General features: G+C 40.7%; 1 protein-coding gene across 4 annotated transcripts in view; it reads left to right on the plus strand.

Annotated features, from left to right (window-relative positions):
- The first annotated feature begins 3,754 nt into the window (after nucleotides 1–3,754).
- bin1b (bridging integrator 1b) overlaps nucleotides 3,755–26,652 on the plus strand; it is a 51,281-nt gene continuing 28,383 nt past the window's right edge. For 3 of the 4 annotated variants that reach the window (XR_009206064.1, XR_009206063.1, XM_058403046.1), the window contains exons 1-4: nucleotides 3,755–4,202; nucleotides 21,753–21,833; nucleotides 22,439–22,493; nucleotides 25,234–25,328. Coding sequence is in view for 2 of the 4 variants with exons in the window: in XM_058403046.1 (XP_058259029.1) it covers nucleotides 4,122–4,202; nucleotides 21,753–21,833; nucleotides 22,439–22,493; nucleotides 25,234–25,328 (312 nt within the window). In the remaining 2 variants the exon portion in view is untranslated. The remainder of the gene's footprint in view (nucleotides 4,203–21,752; nucleotides 21,834–22,438; nucleotides 22,494–25,233; nucleotides 25,329–26,652) is intronic. The other variant, XM_058403044.1, reaches the window with a different exon arrangement.

Genomic DNA, 26,652 nt, shown 5'->3' on the forward strand with positions numbered 1-26,652 from the left:
CTTAGACTTGCCACTTCTACCCATTGTTACAATTCACAAAGACTTAGAGGACCTTGGGCAGCGTGAACAACAGGGGAAAGGAAAGTTCATGTTTAACGAGCGCACCCCCAGCAGAGCGGGGAACGAACCAATACCTCCTGGCAGACTGGGGAACAAACTATACCTACCGGCAGAACCGGGGGAAAAAACAGTACCTCCCGGCAGAAACGGGAAACAAACAGAAAACCGATGTACAACTAATCAGCTTCTTTCAGTTATTCCTTACACAATTCATGTGCCACTAATTGCTATTTACAGACCTCCAGGGCCATATTCTGAATTCCTATGTGAATTTTGATATATCGTTTCAGACCTAGCTGTTTCTTTAGAATAAGCATTAATTGTGGGAGACTTTAATATTCATTTTGATAAGTTAGAAGATCCTCTGAGAACAGCAGCTGTATCCATCCTAGATTTAGTAGGGTTAATAAGGATGTGTTAGAATCCATTCATTCAGGTCTTATTTGACTGATCGGTAATCAGTTTGTAGATCTAAATGGTGACTTCTCTATGTATACAAAGATTATGTTCAGTGTTCCACAAGGTTCCTGTTCACAGACGTATGGAAGACCCCTGTTAACTAGATGCTTGACTCAGTGCTACACAAAGTGTACAGTGAATTAAGTAAATACCTCAGTCCCCCTATAAATAAATCAGTGAAAATAAATACCTCTGTTCCTTAGACTTCAAGAGAAAAGAATCTGCCAGATGAGAGATGAAATGTTGAAAATCCAAACTCAGTCTATGGGTGGCTCGCCATCTTTCTTTCCCTCAGCATGGTGTGATGCATCTGCACCAGAATCAGAATCAGAAAAAGTTTTATTGCCAGGTAAAGCAAAGGGTCAGCAAGGAGCACTTTACAGTACTAGGAATTTGTCTTGGTGTCAGGTGCAAACATATACACAGGTAAATAAGTTAAATAAATACTGTATAAGGTGTCTTGTATGAAAATTAGTGCAATAGAAAAATTTAAAAGGTGAAAGTGACTGTCCAAACATATATACAGATATGAGGTATGTACACAATGTAAAATGATATAAGTATTGCATACAAAAGTGTGAGTATTGTGCATAAAAGTGTAAGTTTGAATGAACAGTAGTGCAATTTAGAATGTGGAAGTGACTGTCCGGGGTGGGAGGGGGTCATCTGGGGGTGAGTGAGGCACTGTTCAGCAGGCTGACTGCAGTGGGGAAGAAACTGTTCTTGGGGCGTGAGGTCCTGGTCCTGATGGTCCGGAGCCTCTTGCCAGAGGGGAGGGACTGAAAAAGTTCGTTTCCGGGATGAGAGGGGTCAGCTGCGATCTTGGATGCATGTCTCTGGGTCCTGGAGAGGTACAGCTCCTGGAGAGATGGGAGACTGCAGCCAATCACCTTCTCAGCAGAGTGGATGACACGCTGAAGCTTGGCCTTGTCCCTGGCTGTAGCTGCAGCAAACCAGACTGTGAGGATAGATTCGATGATGGCAGTGTAGAAGTTCACCAGCATCTTCTTGGGGAGGAGAAACTTCTTCAGCTGCCACAGGAAATACATCCTATGCTGAGCCTTCTTGGTGAGGGAGCTGATGTTCTGCTCCCACTTGAGCTCCTTGTTGATGGTGGTGCCCAGAAAGTGGAAGGACTCGACAGATGTCACCGGAGAGTCATAAAGGATGACAGGGGGGAGGGGGGCTGGGTCCTTCCTGAAATGTCTTTCCTGAAATGCCTCTGTCAGGAAGTCCATAATCCAACTGCACATGGAGCCAGGCACATTCAGCTGGGAGAGCTTTTCTCTAAGTAGAGCTGGGACAATCATATTAAACGCAGAGCTGAAGTCCGCAAACAGTATCCTGGCGTAGGATCCTGGGGAGTCTAGGTGTTGGAGGATGAAATGGAGGGCCATGTTCACAGCATCATCTACAGATCTGTTGGCTCTGTAGGCGAACTGTAGTGGATCCAGGAAAGGGTCTGTAATGTTCTTGAGGTAGGAGAGCATGAGGTGCCCAAAAGACTTCATGACCACAGAAGTCAGGGTGACAGGTCTGTAATCATTGAGTCCTGTGATCCTTGTCTTTTTGGGGACTGGGATGATGGCTGAGGTCTTGAAGCAGGCTGGCACATGGCAGGTCTCCAGTGAGGTAATAAAGATGTCTGTGAACACTGAGGACATCTGATTGGCACAGTGCTTCAAGGTGGAGGGGGAGACAGAGTCTGGGCCTGCAGCCTTGTGGGTGTTCAGACATGTATTTCACAGAGAAAATCCAACGTTCACGACACACAACAAATACACACAAAAAACTTTCAATTTCGTCAACATCAATTTCTCTGAATGAACAATATTTTGTTAATATTTTCTCCAGATTACACCACGTACTACAGCAACGACTGTATGACTTCTTTAACGTCAGCTTAACACTCCAAATAAACAAGGCCATAAAACAGCTTTACTAAACTTCACAATCAGGTTTTTTTTCAGCATCATAACTCTTAACTCTTTCATTTAGTCCTTGTTTGAAAGCTTTTTCAGTTTGTTGATCTTTCGGCTGCTCCCTTGTGTGTGAGGGGTCACCATAGCAGACCAACTGGTCAACACAACAACTTGGCACAGGTTGTACGCCGGATCCCTTCCTGACACAACCCTCCCATTTTATCCGGGCTTGGGACTGGCACTACATCCAGTCGCTGGGGTTTGGGCATTGGCTGGGAATCTGTCGCTATCGATCTTGTCTGCACCTCTCACAGGCAAACCCAGCATCACTGATGAATTCAACCAGTTTGACAATTTACACCTGCAGTGCCAATTTCAACTCTAAATTGGTAAATTCTACTGTAGTAATTAGCATATCTCCGGATGGCCTTTCTGTTTCATCATATGCAGCAGTAAAAGCACTTGGTGTGATTATTGACTACAGCCTTTCATTTGAAGCTTATGTAGATATCACTAGGGTAGCCTTCTTTGATTTCAGAAATATTTCTAAGATAAGAAATATAATTTCACTACATGATGCAGAAATGCTAGTTAATACTTTGTTAGCTCCAGATTGGATTATTTTAATGCCTTACTGTCTGTATGTTCCAGTAGGTGCAAAACCAAGCCCTAGTCCAGAACAGAGCAGCAAGAGTCCTAGAATGAAAATACATGAACACCCCTGTATTGATTATAAAATACTATTACTGACCTATAAAGCACTGAATGGTCTTGTTATAGCCATTTATAACCTTGGGTTATAGCCATTTGTCTTTCAATATGGTGACCGACCATGTATTGACTACTCGGCCCTGAACCAGTGAACTGTGAAGTACCCTTATCCTGCACCTGAGTCCCTGCACTCTGAGGACATCTCTGAGACTGGGTGGGGGCTATCCTTACCCAGTGTTTCAAGTAGAAAACCATGTTCCATCCAGTCACCTTCTTTTCAAAAGCATTTCATTAAAAAAAATTTTTTTTTAGAATGTGCTAGATTTTTGTGATTTGTTTTGTTGCATTTTGCCTTTGGCTACTGAATAATGGCATTGTGTCAATCCCACTTCCAGTTTATTTAATATTACAATGTATGAAATCCAATGGGTTGAAGTCAGAATTCAAACATCTTTGCTCCTCTCTGTTGTAAAGACTACTGCATATGTTCGATTAAAATAGAAAAATCACAAGCTAAAAATAGAGACGTAGACTACATCACTCATGCCAATTTTTAGCTGTCGGCAAATGAATAAAACAAGTTTAACTGTGCCTTTAAGGGTGTTGCAGGAGGGGTAACATAATCACCCTATTTGTTTTAGAAGTATTTAAAATCATTTATGCTTCCGGAAAAAGATCACACTAAGGCTGTGGATATCTGCGTACACAGTCACTGAGTGCAGTTATTTATGTTCAGTACATGGTGAATGCGTCATTATAATTAGTCGAAATCGCATTAAAGGGGGCTTTTTAAAGGGGCACTGGACGCTGTCTTCACATTCCCTTTAAGAAGTTGAAGAACAGTGCAAGCGAGCGAAACCTTGTGCCTTCTGACTTTTTGTTGTTGTTTTTATTGTTTTTATTTATTTTTCTTGTTTGTTCCGTTTATTTGCGCTATTCTCTGACCGTATCTTACCCGAAACTCGCGCAATGGCTGAGACATCGAAAGGGGTCAACGCCGGGAAATTGGCTAGTAATGTACAGAAAAGGATTATCCGAGCACAGGAGAAGGTAAGAGAATAAAAAAAAAACACACCAAACTCCTGGTGTTTTTATAGATGTGGTGCTTTCCTATTCCCCAGTCATCTGGAACACAACGTTATTTGATGTTCTTTATGCGTTTGCTATTTCAGGAAGATTACTCGACTTAAAACTATCCCCTCTAATTACTTCACCTAGTGCCCTGTTGTATTTTAGCTTATATAGGTTAAGTTATTTCGCAGACTTTTTCGATCATATATAGTGCTTTACTTCCTCGGGCTGTGGGGAAACTGTAACTGACACAGCAGCTATATATCTCAAACTGTTATGATGAATTGAATTTAAATTTTACTAGTAATATTGTTATTAGATAATATTCACTAATAAAATTGATTATGCCTACCGATTTTAATTTTCACACATTTAAGGATGGCAACATTTCACTATGGTTCAATTCCATGTGAAAGTATGTAGATGTGTAAAACAATTTTTAAGTGATTAAAAATATTGGAACATGTAACTGACAGGTGTTTCTTGTTGCCTAGGCATGCCGTGGTAGACCAGTGATTTAAACAGTGAATAGCTCTGCATGTCTAGTCTTGATTTTAGCCCAGGGTTTGGCCTGTGAATCAATTTTTTGTTAAAAAGGATAGGCCTACATAAAGTCCCGAATGCTGTTAGGAGAAAATTAAGCCATTTGAAACTGACAAAAGAGGGTAAATTGCCTTTGCACAAGCACTGGACATAGCCAATAGAACAATTTGAAATGTCCTGAAAAAGAAAGATCAGAACAACCAGACAAAGGGTGATCATTACTGGGTCATAGGCCTTCTAAGAACTTTAGAAAAGTACTTCAGAATTTCGTGGCGGGTGGGGACAAGATTTTAATATTATTATTATTATTTTCAAAAACAGCACCAAAGCACTCAAAAAAGCATTCTGACTTTGGGAGAAGTATTCTTCTTCTTCTTCTTCTTCTTCTTCTTCTTCTTATTATTATTATTATTATTATTACTGTTATTATTATAAGCATTAGCATTATTATTATTTACTGGAATTCAATTTTGTTAACATTACTGTAAAAAGTTTTTTAGCTGATTAATGTAGCATAGTTCAAAAGGTTTTAATCTTGAGTTGCTGCTAGGTTCTCTTGCAGGTCAAAATAAACTAATGTACACTTATGTATAACCTGTAAACATATGTGTGTATATATATGAATTTTTTATGTTATGTTTGCTATCACTTCATTCAACCTAACCACAATGCATATCAGTTGAAATGTAAAAGTTTTTTGGTACTTCCAACATAAAGTTTATATGTACTGTTGATCCAATTAATGGAGAAATAAATGTATAGTCATGTTTATGAACTATTATCTGCAAACACGTGCAATTAGATTAACCTACCTGAATAATCATTGCAAACATTATGTAGACAGTGGCATGGCTAAGGTCATGGATTTCACATTTGAAGCTCCTAAAATATTTACCAATTCCAAATGGTGACATATGTATAATTAATATATAGCACAGCTTAGGTTATATACATTTTATGAACATTTCAGTAAATGTTTTATGTTGTATGTAGTAATTGTACTGTAATGATGTTAAAAAAGTTAGATTTTGGAACTGTCATAAAGGTGTTTTATGGCATTGTTGTTAATCATGATTGATAATAAAGATTAATAATCTGATATCAACTCAAATTATCATTGTAAGCTTCATACTCATTAATTTAATAGATCTCATGGCACCTTTATGTAGTATATTTTCTCACACCAGCCCCCACCCCGAAATTAATTCTGGGCTACTGAACATTCCTGTAAGGTAATCATAAATCCTGCCCACATCAAGTTTTTTTTTTTTCAGTGATTCAAAATCTTATAATTGTGTTATTGTTTGCTACCCAGCCTGATATGCAAAATAATAGAGGAGAGCCTTTTGGTGTCAGATGGGCTTCTGTTCCTTATTTAGAGATTTATAAGGGAGCGCTTAGTCATGACCATGTTTCACAGCTCAAATACCAGTTCTAAATACTGCCCACCACTCCCAGTGAACAGACCTTATGTCAATCAAAATTTTCCCAATATACACCCACACACCTGTCCTATCCCAAAATGTCCTTGGCAGAACATGAATAGAGGCTATGAATAGCAGTTTGGCATCCCTGACAGCTGTGTAAATGTGTGTGGGGTTTTTTGGACCAAGTGGGGGTGGATGTATTTTTAGATCTGCAGTTCAACAGGTCCCAATAGTTTGGGTCTCTGACACATTAAAATATTAGGAACAGTGTTGAAACTCATTACTAATTACTTCTTAAAATCCCTATAAACCTTGACTGGATAGACAATAGAAATGAAACACATTCATTTAAATCATTCAAATATGGAATAGTTTAAAGCCAACATTTTAGCTTTATTAAAACATACTGTAATACTTTTCATTTATAGTAACAATTGTAACCTTCTTTAGTTAAACAGAATTCCTCTGCAAATATTTTTCAAAGGTAAGAGAACCATATTTCATACATACAAAGAGGCAGCATTCACTTTTACCTTTAAATGATAAATTTAGATTTTAAATTCAATATTGATTCATACAAAACATTATAAATAACTGTAAAGAAATTACTTAAAAATGAACAGCAATCCCTTACTTTACTTTTATCAGTGGATAAGTAATTTATTTAAAGTAACGCATCACTTAGCATTAATGCGTTACACCAAACACTGATTACGAATACATAAATTCTCTGTTAGCTATGATAAATTTTAGGATCCTCAATAAATCTGCCCAAATCTAAGAATTGTCAGGGGGTCATAGAAAGTGGAGGGAGATAATAGGTAAACCTCGGCAAGCCAATGCATATACACAGGAAAACTGATTAGCTGAATTCTCACTTAGGAAGGGTTGGAACATACAGTATCATTAGAGCAGCAGCTCAAAAACAATTGTCCAACAGAAAGCACCAACACCACCAGTTTACATTTAAGACACATTTAACCACAAATTAAGAGACATACAATACCGTTCAAAAGTTTGGTATCACTTGGAAATTTTCTTATTTTCCAAAGTAAAACCCATTTTTATCCATTTCAAAAACATCAAGTTTACATCAAATTTACATCAGATCTACATTTTCGCACAGAGGCCCATTATCAGCAACCATCAATCCTCTGTTTCAATCTCATGTTATGTTTGCTAATTCAGGTTAATCATTTTATCAGGCTAATTTATTATTAGAAAACCCCTTTTACAATTGTGCCAGCACAGCTGAAAACTGTTGTATTGATTAAGCGCACAATGAAAGTGGCCTTCTTTAGGTTAGGTTAGTATCTGGAGCATCAGTATTTGTGGGTTTGTATACAGGCTCAAAATGGCCAGGAAGACATTTCTTTGGAAACACACCAATCTATGGATGTGCTTAGAATTGAAGGCTTTTCAAGGCAAGAAATTTTAAGAAAACTTAAAATATCTTACCATGATATGAACTACTCCCTTTATAGAACAGCAAAAACTGGTTCTAACCAGAACAGAAAAAGATGTGGAGGTAACATGTGCAGGAGGTAACAGCTAGAATGCCAAAGGTGGCTTTTTTGATGAAAGCATAGTTGAAGAACACATTCATCGTTTCAATTAAAATCATTATTTCTAACTCTGACAATGACTAAATGTCCTGTTCGTTTGCTATATTTCCTATTTATATGTCCTACTCATCTAATTTCTTAGAAAACAAGGAAATTTCCAAGTGACTTTTGAATGGTAGTGTATAAAAAATTAAGAATTCGTTTTAAAAAAAAGTGCAAAGAAATTATATTAAGTGAATGGATAAGGGTTGCTGGCTAGTTGCAATAATATCATAAATTATCTGCTAGTTCAATTTAATTTTATTTGTATAGCATTGGGCATTGTGGCAAAACGCTGCTTTACAGGAATTTAAAAAGATAAGTTTTTAAAATTCAAATTTATATTTATTCCTAATGAGCAAGCCAGAGGCAACATTGGCAAGGAAAAACTCCATGAGATGATATGAGGAAGAACCCAGACTCAAAAGGGATCCTGTCCTCATCTGGGTGACACTACAAAGTGTGATTGTACACAATTTAAATTCTATAACTGTAACAGATGCTCAAAGCCACTGCCGTGGTCTCCAATTGTACTATATTGTATTATTACTTATCCACAACAGTCCCATGTACTAGCAGCGAGCGGCCTCCCAGTGATGCGGCTCCAACCAGAAGTAGGGCATCGGGACGGATCAGGCAGGTCAGGAAAGCAGAAGCAATCAGAATCACTGGTACCTCAGGACTAGCATGTTCAGCTCAACATATAGAGAGACAGAGTTACAGGCATTGCTGTGAATTCAACCGAGGCAGACCAGGGGACTCGGAAGTAGTGTTCAGCAGGAATCTTTTATTGGAGATCAGAACACACTGCAATGGCACTGTAGTCATCGAGTCCAGTGAAAAAGCATGTACTTTGCAGTTTTAAAGGCTTGAGTGGGCAGGCCTTGAAGGTGTGACAATGCAAAAGTCTAGAGGTGATACTCTTAAACAAAGCATTGAATGGAAGGAAGATCCCTGGAGTTGACCCCCAAGCTAGTTTACAGTTCCTGATCACTGTCTAATTTTATTACCATTTGGTGCTGGGATATGTAAATAATTAATCAAAGAGCAATGTATGTTACAAGAGATTTTAGCGTGACGTCAAAACATGTTTTCCTACAGCATGCTCTCGATCACGGTTACTGGTTAAGAACAATGTAAAATGTGTGCATATTGCAGTGAGCAGGGACTCGACTATGACTAGAGCAGGACTAGCTATGACAGCATACAGGAAGGTGACACTCACGTGTAGGCTTACTGGAATATAAAGCGGCCAGCCACTCCGCCATCAACAAACCTGAGCAACAACATCCAAACATTCCAGTTTACTAAAACACTCTATGACCATGAACATTCCTGATCTGTCCCTGTACCTATGAAAAATTATTCATAAATGGCTTGCTGAACTAAACAAATATGTTTTTTAGCTTGGACTTAAAGCACTGAGACCGTGTCTGAAACCAAGAAACCAAAAGTACTGTGGCACAAGACCATTCAGTGCTTTATAAATCAGAAATAGTATTTTTTAATTAATGTGAAATTTGACTGGGAGCCAAAGCAGTGTAGGTAAAATAAGAGAGATGTTCATATCTTCTGGTTTTAGTTAGGACTGTAGCTGCTACAATCTGGACTAACTGGAGCTTGTTTATGCACCTCCTAGAACATTCAGACAGTAAGGCATTACAATAATCCAATCTGAAAAATTAACAAAAGCATGAACTAGCTTTTCATTTGGTGACATTGTTTCTTATCTATATACAAACTAATGATAAATATTTTGAAGACATTAAAAATATTGACATTAAATTGTTTTCTCAAAGGGGAGTGGAACATTGTAAACACTGATCAGATAGAGTAATATGCTGTATACAATATTAAATAAATATTTAGGATAATTTTTATCTTCATTTAGGGTGGAATTATCTAACAGTCAGTGTTGGGTATAATGCATTACTAAGTAATTAAATTACTTATTAAAGTAATTAATACTAATTTACTTTACTATATAATAATACTAACTTATCCACTGATAAAAGTAAAGGATTAATGTTCATTTTTAAGTAACTGAATTACAGGTACTTATAATGTACTTGCATAACACATATTGTAAATAATTTCAACAGTTTTATATAAATCAGTATTGAATTTAAAATCTAAATTTACTGTCTAAAGGTAATGCTGCCTCTTTAAAATCATTAGCTGTATTGCAGTTGCATGTGAGTTCATGCCAGTTAGCTGGTAGTCGCTGAAGTAGATGTCAGCAGAAGCGAGTTTTACTTCAAAATTTAATTATTTGACACAGGTAGACAAGAACATTATCGTAAAATGTAAGCTATGTGTAACGATGCTTGCAGAACCAGAGCACCAGAGGGAGCCATCACCCGAATATTGACATTTGCAAACTCACTTCCTGTCTTACTCGGGTATTTAAGCAGCACGCTGCCTATTGTTCCCTGCGAAGTATTGTTCTCTCTAGTGGATTACGTACCAAGCCTTGTTTATTGTTCCTGATTGCCTGCTACGTGTATGATCTTTGCCTGTTACTGTTTTCTACGAGTCTTGGTTTTGCGGTTTTGGTTTCTGTTCGCTAGTTCTTGATTTTCCGGTTTTTGACCCTTTCGCTTAGCCATATCAATTCCAATTCTTGCCTGCCGTTTTGTGAATAAAGATCTGCATATGGATTCTACCTGCCTCGAGTGCGTCCTTACAGAATACTTCGCCTTCAGAGAATCCAGCGGATCCTCGTGCAACCTTAGTTCGCCAAGGACATATGATCCGGTTCTACCAGGACCAGGTGGAGGCGTTAAAAGCCACCAACGCCATCTCCCGCCGCAGCTCCAGTTCCGCCTCCGCGCAGTGAAATTCCACGCTTCACGCTGCCAGAAAAGTTTGATGGTGCCGCGGATCGATGCCGAGGTTTCCTGCGCCAGTGTGACAACTTTTTCTCTCAACAGCCGGAGGTATACTGCAGCGATAGCGTCAGATGCGCATTCCTTTTATCTCTGCTGACGGGCAAAGCGCTGGATTGGGCTTCAGCTGTGTGGGATTCGGATCCTCAGGTCAAGACCTCAGCTGATTACTTCGCGAATCTGATCAGGGAAGTGTTTGAGTATCCGGCAGGAGGTAAAGACATTTCTGTCCTATTACTGGAATTACGCCAAGGAACGGATACAGCTGCTGATTTTGCTATTAAGTTCCGCACGCTCGCTGCTCAGTCAGGCTGGAATGAGGCGGCATTAATAGCGGTGTTTCGGGAAGGACTTACTAGAGAGCTGAAGGCGGAAATGGCGTGCAGAGACACTGATGTTACTCTCTCCCAGTACATATCCACTGCTATTCGCCTTGACAACCTGCGGCGCCAGCATCGTACTCGCACCCCCACACCTCGTTCCCCACCACGTGGCACTATGGAATACCACAGCCAGAAGGAGGAAGTCACCGAGCCTATGCAACTGGGGAGGTCTCGTGTTTCTGAGGTTGAGCGCGAACGCCGTGTGCAGATGCAGCTGTGCTTCTACTGTGGACAACCAGGTCACAGAGTCTTCCAATGCCCAGAGAAGCCTGCCACATCCCAGAGAGAAGTCGTGAAGCTGGTTTCTAAGGTTTCTCTTCCTGCCTTCGTCCTTCACAATGACTCTCGTTTTTTCGTCACAGCGCTGGTTGACTCCGGATCAGCAGTGAACCTGATAGACAGCAACCTGGTCAGTGAGCTCGGCCTATCAACTATCCCATGCACTCCGCCGTTAAAAGTCACTGCCATAAATGATCAGCCCATTGGGGAGGGCCTTCTTACTCACCACACACCTCTCATGGAGGTTCAGATCGGATTATTTCACAGAGAAAGACTGAGATTTTTCGTTATTTCCTCACCATCAAACCCTGTCGTCCTAGGCCTTCCCTGGCTTCAACTTCATGACCCGGACATTTCATGGAAGGAGGGGGAATTAAAAAGGTGGTCTACCTTCTGCCTAGAGAACTGTTTTTGCAACCCGATAACCCGTCCATGCCTTTCCACGTCTATCGAAAGCCCCGAATCATCGCTCCAAATCACACTCCCTAAAGAATACCAAGATTTCCAAGAGGTCTTCAGTAAAGAAAAGGCTGCCAGATTACCCACACATCAACCCTGGGACTGTGCCATTGACCTTCTTCCGAACACCACGCCACCTAAGAATTGCATTTACCCCCTGTCACTTCCTGAAAAGCTTGCTATGGAGGAATATATTGAGGAAGCCCTTGCAGCTGAATACATCCGCCCGTCTACCTCACCAGCGGCAGCAGGGTTCTTCTTCGTAGGAAAGAAGGACGGCGGCCTTCGACCCTGCATTGACTTCCGAGGCCTGAACGCAATCACAGTCCCGTATCCTTACCCTCTTCCCCTGGTTCCCGCAGCCCTCGAACAGTTACAAGGAGCCAAAATCTTCACCAAGCTTGACCTGCGCAGCGCCTACAATCTCATCCGGATAAAGGAGGGCGACGAATGGAAGACAGCGTTTCACACAACACATGGACATTACGAGTATCTGGTCATGCCATATGGACTCACGAACGCCCCCGCCGTCTTCCAGTCACTTATCAATGAAGTGTTCAGGGATATGCTAAACAAATTCGTCATTGCTTACATAGATGACATCCTCATATATTCCGCCAGCCTAGATCAACACGTTTCTCATGTTCGTGCTGTCCTCCAACGCCTCACCAACCACAATCTCTATGTGAAACTGGAGAAATGTGAGTTTCACCGTTCCACAGTAACATTTCTAGGATATGTAATCTCGCATGAAGGAGTAGAAATGGATCAATCGAAAGTGTCCGCCATTACATCCTGGCCCGAACCTACCTCCATCAAGGGTTTGCAACACTTCCTTGGATTTGCGAACTTTTACAGGAGATTCATCAGGAACGACAGTACCATTGCTAGCCCAATGACTTCACTGCTGAAAGACAAGCCCAAGAAATTAAAGTGGACTGATCATGCCAGAGCTGCTTTTCAGAAACTTAAGAAAAGTTTTTCTTCCGCTCCGATACTCCGTCATCCTAACCCTGAGCTGCCATTCGTAGTGGAGGTGGACGCTTCGAGCTGTGGGATAGGGGCTGTGCTTTCTCAACGTCAACCAGAGTCCGGAAAACTGCATCCTTGTGCCTTTTTCTCCCGAAAGCTCACACTGGCCGAAATGAACTATGACGTAGGGAACCGGGAACTACTATCGATAAAGGCTGCCCTGGAAGAATGGAGGCACTGGCTCGAAGGGGCCCGCCACCCGTTCCTGGTCCTTACCGATCACAGAAATCTGGCCTATCTTCGGGAAGCCAAGCGTCTCAACCCACGGCAAGCTAGGTGGGCGCTATTCTTTACATGATTCAAGTTTTCAGTCTCCTACCGCCCCGGGTCTAAGAATGGGAAAGCAGATGCCCTGTCGCGAATCCATGAAACCCTGGAGCCACCATCCAGCCCAGAGCCTATCCTTCCACCATCTGTCCAAGTAGCTCCTGTGCAGTGGGACCTGATGAGTGAAATTGAACGGGCTCAATCGACAGAGGCTCCTCCCCCAACATGTCCACCGACCAAAGTTTATGTACCCACAGGTTTCCTCCAACAAGTGTTACGATGGACCCATGAGAGCCTGAGTTCAGGACACCCCGGCACCCGTAGAACCATTCAGCTGGTACGACAAAGATTCTGGTGGCCATCGCTCAACCACGATGTCGAGGAGTTTATCCGTTCCTGCTCGATCTGCGCACAGTCCCGAACGAGCCATCAGCTACCAGAAGGTCTACTTCAACCACTGCCAGTTCCACGCCGACCCTGGTCTCACATCTCAGTAGACTTTCTCACAGACCTCCCTGTCTCTCAAGGTTTCACCACAGTCATGGTTGTAATCGACCGCTTTTCCAAGTCCTGCAAGTTAATCCCCATGAAAGGTCTGCCTACTGCCATGGAATCAGCCACAGCCATTTTCCAAAACATCTTCCGTCACTATGGTTTACCCGAGGACATTGTTTCTGATCGTGGCCCACAGTTCACATCTCGTGTGTGGTCGGAGTTTTGCAAACAACTTGGGATCAATGTCAGCCTCAGCTCAGGGTATCACCCCCAGTCTAATGGCCAAGCGGAGCGGCTTAATCAAGAAATTGGGAGGTTCCTAAGAACATACTGCAGCCATGAGCAACACCGTTGGAGTGAGTTTCTCCCCTGGGCTGAGTATGCCCAAAACTCGTTGCGCCACTCCTCGACCGGCTTAACTCCCTTCCAATGTGTATTGGGCTATCAACCTCCGCTCTTTCCTTGGTCCGGGGAACCCTCGGATGTGCCTACAGTTGAAGACTGGGCAAGACGTAGTCAGGAGGTCTGGGAAAGAGCCCATGTTCGTCTCCAGAGAGCGATCCGACGACAAGAGCTCCAAGCTAACCGGCATCGGCGTCCCCACCCAGGTTACCAAGTGGGTCAGAAGGTGTGGCTTTCTACTAGGAATATAAAACTAAAACTTCCTTGTCATAAGTTAAGCCCCAAGTTTGTTGGCCTGTTTAAAATTCTACGCCAAGTTAATCCAGTTTCTTTCCGCCTTGAGCTTCCAGCATCGTATCGTATCTCGCCTACCTTCCATGTGTCTTTACTCAAGCCCTTCCACGAGCCTCAAACCACCGGCCCCGCTATCACTGAACCTCCCCCACCACTGGACATTGATGGCTCCCTTGCCTACCAGGTGCGCACCATCCTGAATTCCCGTCGTCAAGGTGGCCGCCTTCAGTATCTGGTGGATTGGGAGGGTTACGGCCCAGAGGAGCGTTGTTGGGTTAATGCACAGGACATTCTCAACCCCTCGCTCACTGAGGAATTCCATCTGAGCTTCCCGAATCGACCTGCTCCTCATCCACGGGGGCGCCCGCGTCGACGAACACCTGGAGGTGTTCCTAGAGGGGGGGGTTCTGTAACGATGCTTGCAGAACCAGAGCACCAGAGGGAGCCATCACCCGAATATTGACATTTGCAAACTCACTTCCTGTCTTACTCGGGTATTTAAGCAGCACGCTGCCTATTGTTCCCTGCGAAGTATTGTTCTCTCTAGTGGATTACGTACCAAGCCTTGTTTATTGTTCCTGATTGCCTGCTACGTGTATGATCTTTGCCTGTTACTGTTTTCTACGAGTCTCGGTTTTGCGGTTTTGGTTTCTGTTCGCTAGTTCTTGATTTTCCGGTTTTTGACCCTTTCGCTTAGCCATATCGATTCCGATTCTTTCCTGCCGTTTTGTGAATAAAGATCTGCATATGGATTCTACTACGCCTGCCTCGAGTGCGTCCTTACACTATGTCCTGGTGAAAAAAACGATTGGCCGCTGTCAATACCACAAGTAATCACAGCAATCAGCTGAACAGTAGAAATGAGTTGATTTTGAAAAATATATGACAGTATACAGTATATATGAAATATGGTTCTCTTACTTCTGAAAAATGTAAGGTTTACAGCTTGGTTAATTGTTATTCAAATATGTTGCAGAGGAATTCTGTAGAAATGAGTTTATTTTGTTGAAAAACATATGACAGCATACAGTATGTATAAAATATGGTGCTCTTCATTTTGAAAAATGTGAGGTTGGGAGATCACGTGACCCGCCGATGGCAATGGCGGTGTAGTTCAATTGCTCCCTGACTCGGTATCCTAAATCTTCTTTTGTTTTCAGTAAAACCATCACCATTTGACTTAATTTGATCGCTGTGTTAACAGAAAAGGAATGAAGATGGCAAAACATCAACTAACGCTAACTTCCCCGGAGAAAAAGAGGGTTAAAGACCCTAGTAATATTCCCGAGGGGAGCTTCGTGCCACTGTTGCCGACAATCTAAAGATGCATCTTAGCTTCGTCAGGGAAATGTTTAAGGAAGAATTCACCCTTATTGCGGATAGACTTGGGGTTCTGGAAGATGTTCGTTTGATAAGAAACAAATTTGACAACATGCAGACAGCTCTTCGTAACGCAAAGACACAGTGGAAGTTAAGCTAGCCGTGGATTCCCTTCAGGAAAAGTTAGCAAGAATCTAAGATAAGAGCCGTGTATATATAGCGGTGAACGCTCAAAAACAACCCCTCATACATTTATATTCAAGATGCTGCGCTATCAAGATCGGAATATGATCCTAAATGGAGCTTGAGATGCTGGACAGATCTTGTATATGGGAACGATGTTGTTGTTCTTCCCAGACTACAGTACTCACACAGCGTCCAAGAGGAGAGCGATGGCATTGGCAAGGAAAAAGCTAACTCAGCTGGGAATATCGTCTTTTATGCTCTACCCCGCAGTAGTGAAAGTCACGCACCAGGGGAAGATTTTACTTCTTGAGGTTGAAAAGGATCTCTATCTGGATCCTGTCGTAAAGTCTTCTCTGAAGGGAGCTGAAACAACTGTGCCATGAGAGTTCGGGGAGAAGGAGGATGAATCTGTAGTTCCTATGGAGGACCTCTCTGAGAAAATCTGACTGGTTTTGCATCCAAAAATGACCGGGTCAGGTGTTGACGAATGAACCGGACTGCTAGGTTGGCCGCACATCCAAAGACTTTTACTTTAAGGGCAGGTAGAAGAGTGTGTTCTAACTCTTCGCTTACTGCCCACTTTGACGTTGTTCTTGTTTTTGTTTTTTTGTTTTATGCCCGAGACCGCCCACGTAAGTTGAATCTGTTTTATGCATCCATTATTGTGTGCAACATGTCTATGCTTATGTATGTATATGTTCTGATCGCCGCTATATTTTCGAGGGATTACCTTAGGATGTTTCCACCTTAGTTCTGGTTGGTCTGCTTTGCCTTAACAATACATGGCAATAAATATAATGTCATGGAACGTCAATGGGTTAAATAGCCCTATTAAGCATACCAAATGCTTAGATTACCTAAGAAACAAACACAACCGTTGGAGATTTAATATGTCCCTGTTACAGGATGGCACATTTGTGGCTGAACTACGCAGCTCTTTGAAGGAATTTTTGCAGATCAACAGGGATTCAGCCTCTAACCCCCAAGTACTGGGGGAAACTGCTAAATGGTTTATTAGGGGGATATGTATAGGTTTTTCATCCTTTAGTAAAACGCGTATAGAGGGCCGTAAAATTGAATTAGAAAAAAAAAAAAAATTTACTAGAAAAAGAATTAAAAGGTAAATTTTCTGAGTCCAAAGCTAAAGAATTAAATGTTTTTAAATCAGAATTAAAAGCTATATATTTACATAGAGCTGAATTCATCATACATCGTACTAGACAGTCCTATTATTTCCATGGAGAACGCTCTTCTAAGTTGTTGGCTTTGAGGTTGAAAGATGCTGAGTCAAAAGCTAATATATCGGCTATTAGGCATGAGGGTTTAGTATATACTCAACCTAAAGATGTAAATAGAGTATTTGAATCCTACTATCAGCACTTGTATACTTCAGAATCCAACACTGACTCAACAAATTTTGATTCATTCCTTAAAAACTTAAATCTTCCCAAGTTGAATGATTCTCAGCGTGAGATAATGGACAGTCCTTTGACTATTGAGGAATTAAAATCTGCTCTGGATTCCATGAGTAGTAATAAAGCCCCTGGATTGGATGGGATATCCCCCCCCGAGTTGTTGAAGACATTGTGGGACATAATAGCACCTTTAATTCTTAACTCTTTTAATTTTGCATTAGAAAAAGGAACTTTACATAGGGACCAAAATACAGCGTTAATAACTCTATTGCTGAAGAAAGGAAAGGATCCACTTGAATGCACTAGTTACAGGCCAATTAGCCTCTTATCTACAGACTCAAAGCTAATAGCAAAAGTTTTCGCCTTGAGACTGGATAGATGTGTAGGAGATTTGATTAATTATGATCAATCAGGATTTTTAAGGGGAAGATTTGCTGTGGACAATATACGCAGGCTTCTTCATTTTATTCAACAAGCAGACTCATACACAGCCTCCTCTACAATCCTCTCCCTGGATGCAGAGAAAGCATTTGATAGAATTGAGTGGAATTTTCTGTGGTCCGTTCTGGAGCATTTTGGGTTTGGCTCCTTTTTCTTGAGAGCAGTCAAAACTACTTATTTTGATTGCTCAGCTAGAGTACTTACTGGCCCTTATATCTCACCTTCCTTTTATCTTGGCAGAGGTACACGTCAAGGGTGCCCCTTGTCACCTTTGCTCTTTAATTTATCATTGGAGCCTTTGGCCCAAGCGATTAGACAATGCTCTTTAATAACTCCTATAAGCTGTATGAATACATCCCACAAAATTTCACTCTATGCCGATGATGTTTTGTTATATGTATCCAATATCACAGATTCGGTCAATGAATGCTTAAAACTATTTGATACATTTGGTAAACTCTCTGGTTATAAAATTAATTGGAGCAAATCCATACTTATGCCCCTTAATTTAGCTGCTAAATTGGATATTCAGTCCTTACCCACTATGATTCCAGTTAGTGACCAATTTAACTATCTTGGAATCAAAGTTTTTCCTTATCTCCATATCTCCAAGTGGAACTATCAGTCTCTTCTTGATAAGATTACAAGTAACCTTTTCTGTTGGTCTCCACTCTGCTTGGCACTTCATGGCAGGATAGCCACTATTAAGATGAATATATGCCCAAGGTTGGGTTTTTTATTTTCAGTGTTACCTGTAGCACCACCTATGGGCTACTTTAAAGCGCTCAACACAACAGTAAAAAAAATTTTGTGGAATAATAAGCGGCCCAGAATTAGTCTCAAATCTATGTATCGGCTAAAACCTCATGGTGGCTTATCTCTACCAGATTTTTGGTCCTATTACTTAGCGTACCAAATGAGAGCACTTAGGACTTGGATGGATGTTGACTCCCTTGTGCCATGGTGAGCGTTGGAAAGGAATATTATCTATCCAATACATCTGCAAGATCTACTCTTTACAGGTATATCCAAGAAAGTTCTGGAAAGGTTTGGTCCAATCATAAGCCACTCTATTAAAATTTGGAAAATGGCAGAAAAAAATTATGGGAGTTTCAGATCCCTATAGTGATTCTACCCCCATGTGGCACAATAATAATATTTGTACTGGTAATAAACCGTTTGTTTCCAAATCCTGGGTTCAATGTGGCATTTACACGTTAAAAGATCTATACAATGATTATGGACTCAAATCATTTCAAATCTTAAAAGATGAATTTTCCTTGCCAGGATTCTCTCTTTTCTTATACCTTAGATTAAGATCTGCATTGAAAACTTATGGCGTACCATGGTCGACTAAAATATCTCCTCATCCTATGATAAACTGGACAGACTATAACATGGATTCTAGAGGCACTGTGAGCAGAATTTACAAATCACTTGTGGTACAACAATACTCAAACATTCCTGTTGAGGGCTTTTGGGAGAGGGAACTTAACACTGCGATCAATTGGGATACAGTCTGGGGGAACTGTTTTGCTACCTCAAAAAACCCAGCTCACCAAATTATTCACGATAAGCTAATTTGTAAGGCATATGCCACTCCCTACCTACCTATTATATAAAATGAAAAGAAAGTCTGACCCCTTTTGTCATTTATGTAGCAGTGCAAGCCGAGGTACATATTTACATATGTTCTGGGAATGTCTTCGAATTGAAATGTTCTGGTCCTCGGTTCGGGATATATTGACTGATCTTACGAGGACTCATTAAAAAGGACCCATTGCTTTTCCTCTTGATGTATGATTCCTTACTGTCACTGTCTGCAAATCAAAAAAGGACTCTGTTCATTGCCCTTACTGCTGCTAAAAAGGTTATTCTGAAATTGTGGATGGATCCAGCTATCCCAGCTATACATACACTATATTGGCAAAAGTATTCGCTCACCCATCCAAATAATCAGAATCAGGTGTTCCAATCACTTCCATGGCCACAGGTGTATAAAATCAAGCACCTAGGCATGCAGATTGTTTTTACAAACATTTGTGAAAGAATGGGTCGCTCTCAGGAGCTCAGTGAATTCCAGCGTGGAACTGTGATAGTTTGAAATTTCCTCGCTCCTAAATATTCCACAGTCAACTGTCAGCTGTATTATAAGAACGTGGAAGTGTTTGGGAACGACAGCAACTCAGCCAGGAAGTGGTAGGCCACGTAAACTGACGGAGTGGGGTCAGCGGATGCTGAGGCGCATAGTGCGAAGAGGTCGCCAACTTTCTGCAGAGTCAATCGCTACAGACCTCCAAACTTCATGTGGCCTTCAGATTAGCTCAAGAACAGTGCACAGAGAGCTTCATGGAATGGGTTTCCATGGCCGAGCAGCTGCATCCAAGCCATACATCACCAAGTGCAATGCAAAGCGTCGGATGCAGTGGTGTAAAGCACGCCGCCACTGGACTCTAGAGCAGTGGAGACGTGTTCTCTGGAGTGACGAATCGCGCTTCTCCATCTGGCAATCTGATGGACGAGTCTGGGTTTGGCGGTTGCCAGGAGAACGGCACTTGTCTGACTGCATTGTGCCAAGTGTAAAGTTTGGTGGAGGGGGGATTATGGTGTGGGGTTGTTTTTCAGGAGCTGGGCTTGGCCCCTTAGTTCCAGTGAAAGGAACTCTGAATGCTTCAGCATACCAAGACATTTTGGACAATTCCATGCTCCCAACTTTGTGGGAACAGTTTGGAGCTGGCCCCTTCCTCTTCCAACATGACTGTGCACCAGTGACCAAAGCAAGGTCCATAAAGACATGGATGACAGAGTCTGGTGTGGATGAACTTGACTGGCCTGCACAGAGTCCTGACCTCAACCCGATAGAACACCTTTGGGATGAATTAGAGCGGAGACTGAGAGCCAGGCCTTCTCGTGCAACATCAGTGTGTGACCTCACAAATGCGCTTCTGGAAGAATGGTCAAAAATTCCCATAAACACACTCCTAAACCTTGTGGACAGCCTTCCCAGAAGAGTTGAAGCTGTTATAGCTGCAAAGGGTGGACCGACGTCATATTGAACCCTATGGATTACGAATGGGATGTCACTTAAGTTCATATGCGAGTCAAGGCAGGTGAGCGAATACTTTTGGCAATGTAGTGTACCTGGATGTCCTAATTGCTTTTTTGGAATGTTCTACAGCCAAAGTGCATGGGGCCAACAGTAGGACAATACAATTTTGGTTGGACCTTATTGAGACTCTATCAGACCTAGTGAAATCTTGAGATATACTTCTTATCCCTCTAATTATGTTTGTATCTGGATGTGTTTGTTTATACTATGTGTGCATGTATGTGTATATGTGTGTGTATGTATGTATGGGGTGTATGTATGCATGTGTACATGTATGTGTGTATCTATGTCTACATATATGTAATGCGGGCGGATCTTGGGCTTTGTTGTACATAGTTGTAATCAAAACGTTTCAGAAATAAAGAATCAAAAAAAAGTGAGGTTTACAGCTTGGTTAATTGTTATTCAAATATCTTGAAGAGGAATTCTGTTTAACTAAAGAAGGTTACATTTGTTACTAAAAATGATTTATTATTACATAGTATTACAGTATGTTTTAATAAAGCTAACATGTTGGCTTTAGACTATTCCATGTCAGTGATTTAAATGAATGTGTTTCATTTCTATTGTCCATCCAGTCAAGGTTTATATGGATTTTAAGAAGTAATTAGTAATGAGCTAAATTACTTATTGAATCACTAAATTTCTTTTCAGACAGGGTAATTAGAAAAGTATTTTAAATACAACATCATAATTAGTAAATTAGTAAATGGGTAAATTATCTGAAGTAACTTACCCAACACTGCTAACAGTAATATGTTGATCTAACAGCAGTAAGAGATTTCCTGTAGCTTTTCATGTTACTAAAAAATCAACCAATTTAGTTTGATGCCATTATCGTATTAATATTCTAGTGATCTATATGGGCATGTCATCATTATGCCAGTGATACTATGTTACAGTAATACACAAATTAATGGAAGTATCATGCAAGGAAAGTAAAAGCAATGGGTCATGAGCTGAATGTGCCTGGTCTGATTTCTAGATGATGCAGAAGCTTGGGAAGGCTGATGAAACCAAAGATACAGCATTTGCGGAGGTTGTAGCTAACTTTAACAAGCAGATGGTAAGACTAATGTTAATTTTCTTGATGGCCTACCATTTAATTCTTTATTTCCTATGTCTATGGCTATAACCTGAATACATTGAAATGTTTACAATGAAATTTAAATAGAGTAAAATGAAGAGTTCTTTTTTTTGTTGCATTGTGTCTGTCAGTTAAATAAGACTTTGATAATTATGGCTCTTGATGTTCCTCGGCAAGGCTTATAGGTAAATGAGGAACAAAGCATTTAAGCCTTCAAAACATGGGTTTCAATAAACTGGCAATTAATAAATTGCCAAAACCTTTTACATATTTTAGTTATCTTTGTTTTAATTAGTCTAGTAGAGAAAATGATATTTAAATCTTTAAATATAATAATTGTATTTAAATTTAAATAATTAAAATAATTTAAATAATTGTATAGTATGCTATACATCTTAGGACATGCCCCCTTAAATAATGTGTTTCATTAACTTTTAGCTAATACTAATTCTACAGAGATTTTCTGTGCTGGAAAAAAATCTCAGTGTATAAAGGCTACATGTGATTTATAGTTAGATTTTTCACAATTATGTGAACATAGCAATCTAGTCCCTTAACCTGGATTGTGGTGTATACTCTTATAGGCAGAAGGCACTAAACTGCAGAGGGATCTCAGAGCATACCTGGAAGCAGTTAAAAGTAAGTTTTTGGAATTCTTTTCAACTGGGTCTGTATTCTATGCTGTGTCAGCAAATTTTAACTCGCCCTTGCAGTCTTGCAACTGACAATATAATTTAAAAATTATTTCCACTTTTTTGTATTGATGATAGTTAATTTACACTTAAATTAGTTATGACCCAAGTTATTTGATATTTAGTGTATCTTTTTTAACCTGAATAATTTATCACTGTTTTTAGTGTAGTTACAATTCAGTAAACCCATGATCTTTCATACTATTCTTGAACATTTTTTTTTACTTTAACCATTATGCCATTTTTGATCTTTGTTTTCTGAATAAGAAAGGATGGTTCTGTCAACACTGCATAAAACTTTGCCCTGTCCCCGACTCTTACAGGAGTCCTGCAGCTTGTGTGTCATCAGCTCTGGGCTCAGTGTTCCACTACCTTTCATTTTGTTTTGTTTTTTTGTGTGTGAGCCAGGTAGCTTGGCCTGGCCTATTAAAAAAAACTATGTATCGGTTCAGATCAGTTCTTTTTGGGCAGCTGAGTATCTTGAGCCAAAGTTGTACAGGCAATGTCAATATGTGACCAAATCTTCCTATTCAACTTCTTGAATATTTGCCCTAGTCTGTCACATCTTAAGAGAAGGTGATGAATTGTTTCCTCCCTCCTGCAGAGTGGACATGTTGTAGCTATGGTGTAGTTGATTTTGGCGGTGTTTTGGCGATTTCTTGAGGGAGTATAAAGATCGTAAATTATCATTTATCCAGTTATGACCGATGTCCAACAATGCTTGTCAGCTATATGAGATATGCAAGGCTAATCTGAGTGAATAAACTTGCAACCATTAGAGAAATAACTACTAAATCGCAAAATCTAGGGAGACAATGAGCCTCCTGTTGTGCATGCGCCACCATCTTGGTCCCATAGCTACTGACGAGCCACTGACAGACAAGCTACTGATGCTGAAATTGCCCTGTGCCCGGCCAAAAGCGTCAACAATGGACATCAGAACTGGACCATGGAGCAATGGAAGAAGGTGGTCTGTTCTGATGAATAACATTTACTTTTACATCACGTGGATGGCCAGGTGCGTGTGCGTCACTTACCAGAGGAACACATGGCACCAGGATGCATTATGGGAAGAAGGCAAGCCGGTGGAGGTAGTGTGATGCTTTGGGCAATGCTCTGCTGGGAATCCTTGGGTCCTGCCATCCATGGATGTTACTTTGTCACATAACACCTACCTAAGCATTGTTGCAGACCATGTACACCCTTTCATCGAAACGGTATTCCCTAAATGGCTGTGGCCTCTTTCTGCAGAATAATGGGTCATGCCACAAAGCAAAAATGGGTCAGGAATGGTTTGATGAGCACAACAACGTGTTTGACTTGGCCTCCAAATTCCCCAGATCTCAATATAAACTGTGGAATCTGTGGGATGTGCTGGACAAATAAGTCTGATCCATGGAGGCTCCACCTCACAACTTAGAGGACTTAAAGTATCTGCTGCTAACATCTTGATGCCAGATACCACAGAACACCTTCAGGGATCTAGTGGAGTCCATGCCTTGACGGGTCAGGGCTGTTTCGGCAGCAAAAGTGGGACGAACACAATATTAGACAGGTGGACATAATGTTATGCTTGATCAGTGTACTGTTACAGTATTTGTGCTTCTTTGGTGGTCTTCTACCTGGTTAACTTATAAAATAGCATTTAGAATGCATAAAACAGAATTTAGAATGCTACCAATATGATTTGACACCATTTTCAATATAATTTTCAAGTGATCTGTTTTAAGGTGCAAGTGTCTAAAGTAAGTAGTGGAAAGTTGACTCTAACAATAACAACATTACTTTACAATATTACTTTAATATTACTAGGATATGCATAATGTGAAGTTAGCGCATGGATGGTCATGCAAAAATGTAAATATTTCTGTGTAACACTAGCTGATAAGTTCCCTTTCTGTATCATGACACAAATATTTGTTAGATCAAAAGGTAAAACAATAGAAGAAAACATTAGATAGAAAGGTAAAACCTGGCCAGAGATATTTACATTTAACATTTACATTTCTGGCATTTGGCAGACGCTCTTATCCAGAGCGACATACAAAAGTGCTTTAAGTCTCTATCATTGAAAACATTAACACTGGTTCAGTAGGTTACAGACTTAGGATACCATTAGCCTAAAATTGGATTTTTTATTTTTTTTTAAAAACGTACAACAATACATAAACAGGGAAAGATAAGAGCTAGTTTAAGTGCTTCAGGAAAAGGTAGGTCTTAAGACGTCGTTTGAAGACAGTCAGAGACTCTGCTGTACGGACATCTAGGGGAAGTTCATTCCACCACCTCGGTGCCAGAACAGAGAAGAGTCTAGATGAATATAATATAATTTCCTATAATGTGGTTAGTTGCTGTACAGTAGGTCTGGTGTGAATTCTATATAGTGAAAGAAATGTTGAGTAGCAGTCAATACAGTGGGTTTCAGTATGTGAGCCAAATGAAATTTGGCAGCAAATTTGCCCCAACAGCCTTGAGTATGACACTTTATAAGCAGCCTGAGGTGACACCAAAAGATTGTAGACACTCTACTATAACACGTGTTTTTGTTTTTTCTTCCCCTTCTTCTTGATCTTTGAACATGAGTTTTAATTTGAACCGATTTATAAATAAAATGTTTTTTTATAATGGGTCAGAATATGCTTTGCATATATCTATGTGCAAAAGAATGTCCCTCTGTCTCTCCTCAGCTATGCATGAATGCTCGAAGCGCCTACAATGCTGCCTAGTAGACATGTATGAGCCAGACTGGTTTGGGAAGGATGAAATTGACATCATCTCTGAGGTGTGTAAACATTTCTCCACCAAGTTTGCAGAAAACAAATGTGTTTATGTCGGTTATGTGAGAGGCAAAAGGTAAAATTCTAAATAATATAATCAAACTATATATATCAAGAGTATGAGCAAGTTTTTCATGCATAGCATTATAGTAGCAGAGGTCAACAGAACTATTAATGTTATGTTTCAGCTTTGTAATAAACCTTTCTTTTGTTTTGATTGTACTCTCCGCTTGAAGGAGATGATAAAGAAGAAGAATAATCTGTAGGTAAATGTCTGTTTTAGCCAACACCATAGTACACTACAAATTTCAAAAGTATGCAGACACCTGATTTTCACTCCATCAGGGTCATGAAACGGTCATGAAAAACCTGGAAAAGTCATGGAATTTTAAAACAGCAATTTCCAGGCCTGGAAAAGGTTTGGAAAAATAAATAAGCCCACAAAGTTTTGGAAAAGTCATGGAAATGTGTTTCACAAATCTCTGTATATTTGAATATATTTTAATTGATAATATTGGTTAGATTACAATAGCGCAGTCCGTCACATGATGTTCTCTGCATGGGGTAATGGCGACTTGCAAATGCAGCTAGTAGTAAACTCATGCAATGCCAGGAAAATGCAGATTTAATTATGTATGGCTGCATGACGAAAAGTATAAGGGGTTGCTTGAGAAAAATCAGGACCCGGGACATGCAAGATGTACAGTATGCCGTAAAACGTTTGACATTGAACATGGGAGAGGCAGCGCTGTCTAGCCATGCTAAAGGGGCAAAGCACCAGTCTGCTGCTGCAGCCGCATGCTCGACAGCTCCCAACCCGATAACAGACTTTTTCACCTGTGTGACTGACGTGACCCTCGCTCCCAAATGCGGTGCTTCCCTTTCATCCACTGCAAAACAAGGGACCATTTTGAATGCCGTGTCCAGAAACGAAACCCTAACTGCAGAGGTCCTGTGGGCGCTAAAGGTGGCTAATTTGCACTATTCCTACAAGTCTTGTGAAGACATAAGCCAGCTTTTTCAGACTATGTTCCCAGACAGCAAGATAGCGGCCAGCTTTGCATGCGGCGAACGCAATGCTCATATTTATGTACTTTTGGACTGGCTCCTTATTTTAAGAAACTGACTTTGGCAGATCTATCGAAGCAAAGCGTCTATGTTATGCTGTTTGTTGAAAGCCTGAATCACTATTTACAGTCTAAGCAGTTAGACATGCATGTGAGGCTATGGAACAGGTCTGAGGTGAAGACTAAATACATCGCCTCAGAGTTTATGGGCCATTCATCAGCTCAAGACATCACTGACAAAATGAATAACTTGCTTACAGAG

Source organism: Hemibagrus wyckioides, linkage group LG11 (genome assembly GCF_019097595.1).
Source record: "Hemibagrus wyckioides isolate EC202008001 linkage group LG11, SWU_Hwy_1.0, whole genome shotgun sequence".
Taxonomy (NCBI): Eukaryota; Metazoa; Chordata; class Actinopteri; order Siluriformes; family Bagridae; genus Hemibagrus; species Hemibagrus wyckioides.